Source organism: Mobula birostris, chromosome 15 (genome assembly GCF_030028105.1).
Source record: "Mobula birostris isolate sMobBir1 chromosome 15, sMobBir1.hap1, whole genome shotgun sequence".
Classification (NCBI taxonomy): domain Eukaryota; kingdom Metazoa; phylum Chordata; class Chondrichthyes; order Myliobatiformes; family Myliobatidae; genus Mobula; species Mobula birostris.
In genome coordinates, this window is record NC_092384.1 from 40,237,004 (window position 1) to 40,250,540 (window position 13,537).

General features: G+C 40.2%; 1 protein-coding gene across 3 annotated transcripts in view; it reads right to left on the minus strand.

The window, feature by feature from the left end:
* phkb (phosphorylase kinase, beta) overlaps positions 1–13,537 on the minus strand; it is a 274,547-nt gene that overhangs the window by 172,374 nt on the left and 88,636 nt on the right. For all 3 annotated transcript variants that reach the window (XM_072279636.1, XM_072279637.1, XM_072279635.1), the window contains 2 exons: positions 10,033–10,090; positions 5,228–5,305 (listed from right to left, as the gene is read on the minus strand). In XM_072279636.1, coding sequence (XP_072135737.1) covers positions 5,228–5,305; positions 10,033–10,090 — 136 coding nt within the window. The remainder of the gene's footprint in view (positions 1–5,227; positions 5,306–10,032; positions 10,091–13,537) is intronic.

Below are 13,537 nucleotides of genomic sequence, written 5' to 3' on the forward strand. Positions count from 1 at the left end.
AGATCAAGTCAACCAGCAGGGCTGTAGCTGAGGCAGCAGAGAAAGGATCAGCATGGGTATGTCTAGAGAGGCAGATAGTCAGACAGTGTACACATATCTTGTAAACCCTTCAGTAGTTGCATAGACACCTGAAGAGCAGACTGTCTGTTGGATGGAAGTGACCAACAACTCTGATAGAGGCAGATGCCAAGTTTTTAAGCTCACCAGTGGGAGGTGGTGCTTTAGCACTGCTGGCCCACCGCCTCGAGGGAGTCTTGATCATAAGCGGGCCGAAACTCCAGAGGACAGGTGGCATTTCACTGATGATCCCACTGGTGATAGCACTGGACAGTTAACATCCTAGTCCGTGTGTATTTTCAATTCTATAAAAAGAGTACAGCAGGAGGCTGAGCCACAGCCTTGTGGTGCATCTGTGCTGATAGTGATTGTGGCGATGCCATTGCCAATCCAAACTGACTGGGTCCTGCAAGTGTGGAAATATGTAGAACAGTATAGCATAGTACGAGACCTCCAGTCCACGATATTGTGCTGAACCCTTAACCTACTCCAAGATCAATCTAAACCTTTCCTCACACATAGCCCTCCATTTTCCTTCCATCCATATATCCAAGAGTCTTCTCAGTGTCTCTAATGTATCTGGCTCTAGCACTACCCCCAGCTGTGCATTTTATATTCTTAAAACTCTCTACATAAAAAAGTTACCTCAACATCCCCTCTATACTTTCCTCCAATCTGCTTTCAAGTACGTCTATTCATATTAGTCATTGCCACCCTGGCTGTTCCCTCCATCTATGTCTCTTATTACCTTAAAAACATCTATCAAGTCACTTCTCATTCTCCTTCATTCCAATGGAGAAAGCCCTAGTTCGCATAATCTTTCCTTATAAGTCGTGCTCTTTCATCCAGGCAGCAACGTGATAAAATCTCTTCTGCACTCTTTCTAATGCTTCCACATCCTTCCAATAATGAGGCGACCAGCACTGAACACAACAGGCCAAGTGTGGTTAAACCAGGTATTTTTTTATATAGAGCTGCAACATTACCTTGTGACTCTTGAATTCAATCCCCCAACTAATGAAGGCCAGCATACCACACATCTTCTTAACCAACCTTTCAACATGTACAGCAACCTTTTGGGATATATGGATCTGATCTAAGCCAACCCTGCCCCTGGCGCATGGGGGTCTCTTTCACAGCCACGTAATCTTTGTCTGTTCCCCTAACTACTGAATTCCCTGTCAACACTATTTGCTCTTCTCCCCCTCCCCTTCCTTTCTGAGCCATGGAGCCAGACTCAGTACCAGATGCTGAGTTTTCTCCCAGTAGGTTACCACCCCCCCCCACAAAATTATCCAAAGGAGTATATTTGTTATTGAGGGGAATGGCCACAGACTCTACAATGTCTGCCTACTTCCCTTCCCTGTCCTGATAGTCACCCAGCTCCCTGCCTCCTGCAACGTAGGTGTGACTGCCTCCCTGCTGCTCCTATTGACTCCTCATTCTCCTGAATGATCTGTAGTTTATTTTGGTCCATTCCCTAACATGGTCCATAAGGAGCTGCAGCCAGATGCTCTTCTCACAGATGTAGTTATCAGGGACACTGGGAGTTTCCCAGACTTCACGCATCGTGCAAGAGGACAAGACAACCCAACCCATGGTAATTAGTATGCTCTCATTTTTCTATTGTAGGGAACTGGTAAAAGTATTGATGCCTGTGTGGATAAGGGAAAAGTAGCCGGGTGATTTCAAATAAATATTTTAATTGAAATGTATCTCAAGCATCATACAAGAAAACATTTTATATGCATTTTCCACTTTCAAAAAATGGTATTATTTACCATTCAATTGCATACAAAGCATGAGTTATTTTCTGGAATATAAACCATTATTTCCAACTTGCCCGTTTGACAGCGAGACAGGAAGCTTTTTCCTCATCATGTTTCAAATTAGGCATTTTAATTGACATTACCAAATACCATTCTTCCCTTTGCTTAGCCATAGCAGTAAAATTCAATAGACCGTATGCTACCCCAAATATAACCGTTTATAAGCGCAAGACCAGGAAACAACTGTTAACTGAGTAAACAGCATGGAATGACAGGGTAAAAGTTCAGAATGTGATATAGTAGTATACCAGATTACGAGGGGCAAGATAGATCTAACAGCAAGAAACTGGATCCCCATAAAGTGACAGAAGGATTTAATAAATCAATATCATTTTCCATCAAGATTACAAAAAGTAGTGGATACAGCCCAGTCCATCACAGGTAAAGCTGTCCAAATCACTGGCATCCATTAGTCTTGCGAGAACATGGATCTGCACCTGGAAAGTCTTCACTCTCCAGGTCGCAGGCCTGGGCAAGGTTTTATGGAAGACTGGCAGTTGCCCATGCTGCAAGTCTCCCCTCTCCACGCCACCGATGTTGTCCAAGGGAAGGGCAAGGGCCGATACAGCTTGGCACCAGTGTCGTCGCAGAGCACTGTGTGGTTAAATGCCTTGCTCAATGACACAACACACTGCCTCGGCTGCGGCTCGAACTCATGACCTTCAGGTCGCTAGTCGAATGCCTTAACCACTTGGCCACGTGCCCACACTGAACGCATATACAAACAGCGTTGTCAAATCATTCATCATTAAAGACCCCCACCATCTAGGCCATGCTCTCTTCTCTCTGCTCCCAACGGGAAGGAGCTGCAGAAGTATTAGGTCCCCACACTACCAGGCTCCTGAACCAAAGTGGATAACTTCACTCACCCCAACCCATAACTGATTCCACAACTGATGGACTCACTTGCAAAGACACTACAATTCTTGTTCTCAATATTATTTATTATTATTATTTTGTTTTTTTCTGTTTTACATTTGCCCAATTTGTTGTTGTTGTTTGCAATTTAGTTATCCGTCTTTGTTTGTGTGCAACTTCTCATTGATTCTTTTGTGTTTCTTCGTACTTACTGCAAATACCATTAGGGTAGCATATGGTGACATATATGTATATTGATAATAAATTTATCTTGAACTTAAATTTATTTTGAACATTGCTTTCTCAATAAATTAAGTTCTAGGAATCAAAGTCAACTTTTATTACTGTACTCATTAATAATTTCTTGTGGGACAAAAGATTTAGACAAATAATGCATTATTAGCTTGATTAAGAAATAATATATTTGCCCTACAATAATCTGTAAAGCTTTTGCCAAAATGAAAACAACTCTTCAAGATAAATGTGATCTTCACATTAAAAATGTAGCATTTTTAAGACATCAAATTATATATGTGTCACTTTTCGCCATGTCGTCCTTTGGGATTATCTAACACACACAACAGTTCCAGAGAAATACCCACAATACTGCACTGGCACTTGGTCAAAAATTAATGTGTGAAATTTTATCACAGCTTTAAGCCAGTTTACTACTAAATAATGCATCTGCCAAGTCTATACACGGGAGAATTAAAACATGCTGTATTAATTGCTTCATATTAGTCAGTGGCTGGTTTCTCTTCATCCACTGTGAAAGAGTTGTACAGAATAACCCTGCTGGGTACTCTACGAGAAATATGATACATGAATGCCCTAGCAGAAATGAGCTGGAACACAGAACTGTCAAATCAACTTCTTATATGTCATAATTCTCCCAGCAAGCAAAATTTAAGCGTGACTTGGATTCTGATAAATACAGTAGAGGAACGGTTGTTTAGCCTCTTCTCCTGGTGAGATGGAGTGCTTCACTGAGAGTACAATCACTGGCAGAAAGTTTAGGTTTTTGGAATGGTAATTTAGCAAATCATAAGCTGTACAAAAAGAGTTGAACTCCACAGTAGCAGTCTTACTCCATTTGCCTCTTCGAAAGCCTCTTTAACCTAGTTCTGCTAGTAAATGGAACCTAAACATTTGCCTACATTTTTCCTTTGACATTTTCCCTCCGATAGAACAACTTAGTCATGCAAGTAAATTGCTACAAAAAGATAAATCTTTGAAAGAACATTATGGTAACACTAACTCCATCTTGCTTTCTTCTATTTATTCACAGAATGAGGGCATTACTGGCAAGGTCAGTACTTACCGTAAATTCTTAATTTCCCTGCAGAAGATGACTCTGAAACATCCTTCTGCAATCTGGTGAAGGAGCTCAACAGCAAGGGCTTTCAGGACTTATACACAGTGACAATTATGGAATAGTGATATACTTCCTGATCAGGATGGTGTATCTGAGCTTGCTGGGGAACCAGCAAGTAATGGAGTTCATGGTCAAAGTCTTTGATTTGGCAGCTGCTTTCAAAGTGGTCCAAGTGAGCTCTTGTAGTGTGGTTTGCAAGTGATGCACACTCCTGTAATGATGCATAAATTGTAGAGATGATGCCACTCCAGTGGCTGTTTAGTCCTACAATGTGTCACATTGTGTTTTACAGATGATGAGTAGGTTTTGGCAGGAGTAGGGGTGGGGGGGGTAGGGTACCGTTGTCAGGAGTGGAATTATTATAATGTGTACCTGACCTGGTCTTATTGCCAGTTTATACGTCTGACCAAATGGTTCAAATGGTTCCATTTATTATCAGAGAATGTACACAGTGTACAACCTGAAATACTGGTTACCAGTTAAATTTCTAGTCAATGTTATGAATAGACCATCAAAACCACAGAAGTTATGTCCAAACATATGTTGCATACCACTGTATAGCACTGCATAAGCTAAGAGATATTTATGTGCTGGTGGGTTAGATGTATGGAAGGCCCGAAAAGGAACGTGTGGACTTTGCAGCCCCATTTGGCTTTACGGGCCCTACTGAACAAAATCAGATTCCTGTTATTAGGTTATCACTTTTCTACTGAACTCCAATTTGTGCTGATTGGTTTTAGGCTCATATTTTTAAAAATGCACCTCACCGCTCCCCACCCCACCACACAGCGTTCATATTCCATTTATAAATCAGTTGCCCAACTTGTTGAAGATGAAGCTGCAAGGATGAAAACTCAGCTTTAGGTTGGACTTGTAAATGAGCTGTTTTTGCAATGTAACGCGATCCTGCAGTACACAAATTGACATTTTGAATGAACTCCTAAATTCACGGATTACAAATATAACTAATGACCTACTTATAAAGTAATGCAATAAATATATTGGCTCAAAATTTTGCAGAATTGCCACAGTAAACATGCCTGAAAATTACAGGTCTATAACAAAGAACTGTATCTTGCTTCAGTATGATCATGAGAATTTCCCTTACCTTCATATGATTGATGCAGCAATGGCTCAAGGAGCTTCATGTATTTTTTCACTTCATCAGGTTTTCCTCTAAATACACCTAAAAAAAAGCCCCAAGCCATTATTACATTTTAAAAACTATTTTTCAAAAATCTCATATTTGCCTCAAAGTTGAATTTACCCTTAAATTTTAGTGGACTAACATTTTAAGAAATCATTAATGTGGTGAGTGCTGTGAGTCAATCAGTTAAGCACTGAATTCAAACATTAGAAAGGGAGGGAGAGTGGGACGTGAAGGCAGGTAATGGACCAAGACCCACCTGAGCACTGAGTGTGCTGAAAGTGCCTCAGAGAAACATGTCCCTGCAATTAGTTGCACCATTGTCTTCATATATCAAGTAATAAATGAACTGCACTATCAGTTTACATTATTCTGTACCAAGACCTGCCAGCATTAGATATTATAATAAATATTATAATAATCTTCCACATGCACAAATGGAATCACAAGGAATATATTTTAAATCATGTTTTTCTGCTCCTTACTGAAATGTGAGATAATAACAAGGATCATTAGTAGCAGTAATTTGATCTAATTTATACTGGCAATGTATTGATGACTTTGGAAATAACATTGGCATTAAGTGAATACAGCAGAAACTGCTTGGTCCAATTTCTAGGCCATTTTCTTGTAATATTTACTATTTATAATATTACAATATATTGCAAACTGCATTTATAGAAATTTTACACATTCATAAATATAAACATTAGTTGTGGCAACTACATCTGTTAAATATAGTTCACCATAGTACAGATAATGTGGAAAGATAACAAGTCCCCTATTACTTACCATGTAGCACAGTGAGATTACTCAAATTTTAGTAATTTTATGATAGCATAAAATTTCATCATTGTGGCAGAGAAATTTCACAGGAATGTCACACAGATCAATAAAGACACAATGGTGATAGAAATTATATTGCATGATGCCAGGGTTTTACTTGATATGTGATAACTTTTAGGGAAGAAAACCATAAAATATTAACTGTTTCTCTGTTCACAGGTGCATCAAGAACTGTGAAAGGGTTTATACCATTTTCTATTTTTATAATTATCCCTTTAAACAGTTTTAGGTGGTCAGGCATGCTTTTTGCAATGTTTAACCATGCAAAATCAATAGAAGGAATTAGCTGAGTTCCAAGATGACAAGACTGGTGTCAAATCAGAGTTCAATAACAATTAATGTCATGGCTTGCCTGTTCTGCAGGTTTTGGGCATAACACTGTACAAATGTTGAGTACACGTTATCCAAAATGCCTGGGGCCAGAAGGGCCTCAGATTTTGGAATACATAATGAGATAGCTTGGGATCGCCGTAATTTCCTACTGAATTTTATGTGCTACCAGTAAGCAGTCTTTGTCTTATACTACCTCATCACACAGAAGTACTGATGCAGCCATTGAGCGTGTTCGATTTTCATCAGCGCCGATTTTGGCAAACACATCAATGAATTTTCCTGCTGCTTTGTGATCAGCACATGCTTTAACACCACAAATCTTTAAAAATTTAATACTGTGCCTTTATTTAAATATCTGCCACCAGCCTAATGAATATTCAATTACCTTCAATTGTCAGTTTGTCATGATGGATATTTGGTTGTTTTATGATCAACACACCAGTAAGCGGCATATGTTCACCCTGACGCTGACAAATCTGCTCTTTCAACAGATGATCGAGATTTTTATTTCTTGCCTTATGCAATGTTTTTCTATTTTTCATTAATTTATGTTCATTACATACATGAGGTCACATCGCAGAATTGGCTGTGGTATGCACATCACCTGGGAACCTTCCAAGTGCCTTGTGGAATTTTCCATTGTGACATCAAGTCAGTGCTCAAAATAAATTTCAGGGGTTTTGGAGGTCTTCGGATTTTTAAATTGTGGATAAGGGGTACTTAACTGTAACATGGTTAACATCTCTAACATGGTCTATACAGACAAAAAATAAAATTCCTGAGGATACTTGCCAACTCTGTTTCTTGTGTGGTAGAAGTTCATTTCCACCATCTTGTCATTTCAATGAAACTTTCATATCCAAAATGCCCAGGTATGTGGGAAATCAAGAGTACTCAGCTATGAAAATTTAGCCCTCTAGCTCAAAACAGCACGTTGTTTATTTTTGAGTCCGAAAGCTACAAAAGAAGTGCAGGTACAAGTGATGATGAGAGACACTGTAGGATCCTGGCAGCCTGTTAATATACGGAACAGATGCCACCGGTCCCCAGTAATGACTCCGGATCACTGCACTGACGGCAGGGCAGCCCTGAGTATCATGTCACAGCCCGCCCAACAGCAGCCCTCAAAGGCAGCCTTGCCACACTGAGCTGCAGAGCAACTTGTTGTTGGCTTTGTACCAGGTTCTTGTCCGAGTAACAGGCGGCAATAAAAAGGAATGGTGTTAGTACCGAGCTGCTGACGTGGCAACCTGCAGACAGAGTACAAGATTACATACCTATGAATGCTTAGATTGGAGGATTAATGGAGCAGCATTCTGTGGGAAAGGATGAAGTGGGGTCCGAGTGCAACATTCCATTATAACCTAGGTGGCATCCTATTCCTGACACATATTAGACTAATGATTACTTCCAATTATTTCTCTCCCCCCACCCCCCACCCCCCAAGTATTACTTTATAGTGTGTTTTCCCAGTTGCAGTCCAGGCATTTCTCTACGTTAACAGACTCAATAGGACAGGGAGAGATGTGCATCCAAAGAAAAGGGAGGGAATGAGGTGCTGAGGGGGTGCAGGTAGAACAGTAAGTGATGAGAGAGACTAGAGGATCATGCCATCAGTCAGCTCATGGAGCAGTCACTGCCAATCTCCAGCAATGATCCACACTCGTTGCACTGGCCAAGACGCAGCTCCAAGCCCCACATCTAAAGTGGCTAGCACAACACTATTTCAGCTCAGAGAGGAATTTCAAATTCAATTCTGACACTAACTGTAAGGAGCTTGTATGTCCCTCCTGTGAGTGTGAGGGTTTCCTTTGGGTGCTCTGGTTTCCTCCCACATTCCAAAGACATACCAGCTAGTAGGTTAATCGGTCGCTGTAAGTGTGATTGGGCTACGGTTAAGCAGATAGGTGGTTCAGCAGTGTGGCTCATTGGGCCTGAAGGACCTGTTCCATGCTGTATCTCTAAATAAGTAAATCTTGTTGCTAAGTAGAAGCATCACTTGCCACAGCCTGACCCACACCTACTTAACAGGCAGCCTCTCCACACCTACCCAGTGCTGATTCTATGCTGCAACTGAACCTGTAAGTGTACATTCTTACATCAGGTTCCTATCACAGCAGAACCATCTCTCTCTATATAATAATATTTACAAACATATAAATGACCTCTCTTCAGATTGATTCCACTGCTTGTTCCTGCAGAAGTGCTTTGAGCAACACACGAATGAACTGCTACACTTTATTTTAAACTGTTATTGTTTTACCTTTTTCTACCTCAAGGCACTGTGTGATGATTTGATCTGTATGAACAGTAGGCAAGGCAAGCTTTTCACTGCATTCAAAGTTTTCCACTGTATTTCACTAACTAGTTTTTTGATCATTAAGGATAAAGAATCAACATCAGGTAATGGGGTGGGATTTAATTTTGTCTAAACCAGATGAGTTGCAGACATCAATAAATCGGGGGGTGTTTTGGTTATTTAATTGTGAGACTATAAATTTCCAAGATTAAATCTGATTTCACGATCAGTCCAAAGTTATGCCACTGATTTACTAACACCACAAACTGCAGTAGCTTAAATACCTTAATAACCAAATACCTATATTGTAATACATAATGACAGCTATGTACAAGTTTTTTTAAAAAGAGAAATTGTAGGGAATTCTTCTTTTCCCACAAAAATATGAGGTGTATGATGTTTCGTTAGCAGTAAACTAAGAAGTGAGGTGCCCCTTCCAGCACAGACAAGAAAGTAAACACCATCTTGATGTAATGGAACCTGTCAGGTAATTTAATAACAGAAATTCACTCTCCTTTCAAGGTGATTGCAGTGCAACCAATTAAATTCAGTGAACCTGAGGATAATAGAATATTTAAACACAAACAACAGGAATTCTGCAGATGCTGGAAATTCAAGCAACACACATCAAAGTTGCTGGTGAACGCAGCAGGCCAGGCAGCATCTCTAGGAAGAGGTGCAGTCGACATTACTAACGACTAACGTTAGTCCTGACGAAGGGTCTCGGCCTGAAACGTCGACTGTACCTCTTCCTAGAGATGCTGCCTGGCCTGCTGTGTTCACCAGCAACGTTGATAATAGAATATTACACTTCAGAATGATACCCTAGTAGTTATTGTGCTGATTTTTTTTGAAGAGTGATTCAGTTAACCTACTTTCTTTTCAAAGTTAATATTAAATACTACTATTGTATGAGGTGATGCATTCTATATGCTCACTTGGTACAGTGTAGTAATGCTCTTTTTCAATTTAACTTGGTGTTTTTTTGGCTAATCATGGTATATCTGTTCCTTCGAGTTATCAGCACTTTCTCTTTATTAACTCTATTCTCATTCTGCCTTTCAATCCACTTTGAATAAATTGATTTCTGAGAGGATAAATATCACGCACCATGAGAATAATTTTATCACTGAATAATAAATTAAACTCAGCAACTTTGAAAACTAGCCAGGTAATTTGATGTAAATAATATTTGCCTCCAATTCAAAATGAACCCAGAAATGACGCTAATCAATATATCTGAAATAGAATTACTTTACAAATCAAGCAATTTGTACATTTTACTTACCATCAATTGCCAAATAAATGTAAAACAGAGGAAATTCACATTCAATGCCATCAAACAACTAGAAAAGAAACATTAATAAAATTAATAATAATAGTTAATGAAGTATATATTATAGAAAATGCAACAGCAATTTGACTAAAAGAGACTCTATTCTTAAAGCAATTAGAATTTGAAATTCAAATTTGACATAATTTTGAGAATAAAGATATATGAAGTTTTTAATAAAAGCATGCAGAGTTCAATGAAAGCATTTTCAATGTAATAACGTCCAAACCCTTTGGCACCTTGGAGCCAGCAATAGGAAACACCAGTATAACTAACAACTGTATGATGACTATATTTACTAAAGAAATGAGTGACATGAGAGGGGGCCAATGGTCTGCTCTATTATTCAATAAGAACTTGGTACTTGAAGTAGGTGTTCCAAACCTGCTCTTTATATCGCTTTCCTGCACTCACCTCAGACTCATTCACTCTCTTATAGATTAAATATCTCTCAATTTCCAACTTGACTAAATTTTCAATTACTACACATCTACAGCTTGCTGGAAAATAAATTTCTAATGAGTCATGAACCACTGAGTGAAGAATTTCTTTTCAAATCTCCATCTGAATTACGTGATTCCTTATGTTGAAACCAAGACCTGTAATTTTGAATACCACCATTAGGGAGAACATCTCAACCTTCATATATCAGAGACACTTAAGAGCTCTAACATTGTCTTGGTGACTTGGACAACAGTCAAGGTTTTGGCTTCCATTACGAATCATCAGGAGAACCCAAGGATGAAGGGGTGAATGATTTGCCTAATGAGGTCAGGTTACTGCTTCAGAGTGTGGGATTAGAATAGGCAAACTATTGGACATACTGTATGCATTCATGAAAGATTATTGAAAGCTAGGGAAAATATGGTGTCGTGACTATGGACAGCTGGCTAAATTGAGCATGATTTGGTCACTCACACGATACTCTAGGCACGTCAGGATAGAGGGATGTTGTACATGTATTTAAATGAACAACTATTTAGTGGGTGGGAGAGAGATCAAGACACCACAAGTAAACATATATTCTCCAACTCTAATCCAACTTTAATTTCTCTTGTACAAATTGTGGTTGGCCATATTTTAAACAGAGTTCTTCCAGAGGACATATTCCACAATGCTATAAGGCAGGAGTTCTAGGACTTAAATCAGTGACAATGAAGGAACTGCAAAATATTTCCAAGTCAGGATGGTATGCACTTTGGGGTGAAGATAAAGTGGGTGATGTGCCCTAATGTTTATTGTTTATCTCATTCCTGTTGGCAATAGGCTACGGTATGTATGGCAGTTCCTGTTAGAACAAAGTCCAATGTAAAATTTATTATCAGAGTACATATATGTCACCACATACAACCCTGAGATTACTTTACCTGCAGGCATACTTAGCTAAACTATAGAACAGTAAATGTAAACAGGATCAATGAACAACAAACTGTGAAAATACAAATATAAATAGTAATAAATAACGAGTATGAAATAACAATATAAAGGGTTTTTAAAGTAAGACCATCAGCTGTGCGAACACCAGAAAAAGACAGAACAAGAGAAACTTTTTGTTTACACGATGCATTTTTTTCTCCAATCCTGCTGAAAGATTTAATGGGTTTTCAAAGCAGCAACCATCATTCCAGTGCCAAAGAAGGCAACAGTAACCTGTCTAAATGACTTTCATCGGTGGCATTAACGTCAACCATTTTGAAATGCTTTGAGCTGTTGGTCATGGAGCACATTAAAGCCCTTCTCCCGGCTATACTGGACCCTTTCCAGTTTGCTTATCACTCAAATAAATTCCCTGACGATGCAATAGCCTCTGCCCTCCACTCTGTTCTGTCCCAACTGGAAAATGGCGTCTCATATGCCAGGTTTATAGACTTCAGTTCAACATTCAACATGATCATTCCCCAGAAACTGGTGGGAAACTGTCCTTGCTGGGTCTCAACACCTTCCTCTGCAATTGAATACTGGACTTCTTAACAGAAAGGCTAGCCAGTCCATGGGAAGTAATGTCTCTAGTTCCATTATGCTGAGCACTGGCGCTCCCCAAGGCTGTGTGCTCAGCTCACTGCTGACGCATGACTGTGTTGCAGGATCCAGCTCAAACCGTGTCATCGAGTTTGCGGATGACACAACAGTGGTCATCAAGATGGGGTGGAAAGAGGAAGTGGAGTGGCTGGTGGATTGGTGTGAGAAGAACAACCTAAGCCTGAACAAAGAGAAGACAAAGGAAATCATTGTGGACTTCAGGAAGATGCAGATGAACCAACCCCCTATGTGAATACATGGGTCCACCAAGAGAGTTAAGTGCACCAGGTTCCTGAGAGTTCACATCACGGTTGACTTCACCTGGTCCCTTAATATCACCTCCCTGAACAAGAAGGCACAGCAGTACCTCCACTTCCTAAGAAGATTGAAGCAAGCAAGGCTCCTCTCCCCAACTGCCCCATCTTAACTGCATTTCACAAGAGCACAATTGAGAGTCTCCTGATAAGTTGCATCTCCATCTGGTATGGGAGCAGTCGAGCATTGGGCCAGAAGTCCATACAAAGGCCTGTGAGAACAGCTGAAGGGACCATTCACCGGGGATAATTATCAGGAGCACAGCATATGCAGGGCCCTGAGTATTATTAAGTATCCTACCCATTCATCCAACATCCCCCTTTGACTTTCTACCATGAGGCAGGAGACTATGATGCATAAAAACAAGAACAGTCTAGATGAGAAACAGTTTCTTCCCCCCCAGGCCATCAGGCTTCTGAATTCCCTGCTTCATTATATTTAAAGTGTCATTAGTTAATCTGTTCCAGTACAATACTTCATGTTTATGTTATTTATGTGTGATTCATCTGATCTGTAGATCTCACCTGGTCCCTCAACACCAGCTCCATAGGAAAGAAAGCCCAGTAGCTTCTCTACTTTCTGCGAAGGCTGAGAAAAGTCCATCTCCCACCCCCCCCCCCCCAATCCTCACCACATTCTACAGAGGTTGTATTGAGAGCATCCTGAGCAGCTGCATCACTACCTGGTTCGGAAATTGCACCATCTCGGATTGCAAGACCCTGCAGCGGATAGTGAGGTCAGCTAAGAAGATCATCGGGGTCTCTCTTACCGCCATTACAGACCTTTACACCACACATGCTGCACCGCAAAGCAAACAGCATTATGAAGGACCCCACGCACCCCTCATACAAACTCTTCTCCCTCCTGCCATCTGGCAAAAGGCACCGAAGCATTTGGGCTCTCACGACCAGACTATGTAACAGTTTCTTCCCCCAAGCCATCAGACTCCTCAATACACAGAGCCTGAACTGACACCAACCTACTGCCCTCTACTGTGCTTACTGTCTTGTTTATTATTTATTGTAATGCCTGTACTGTTTTGTGCACTTTACGCAGTCCTGGGTAGGTCTGTAGCCTAGTGTAGTTTTTGTGTTGTTTTACGCAGTTCAGTGTAGATTTTGTATTG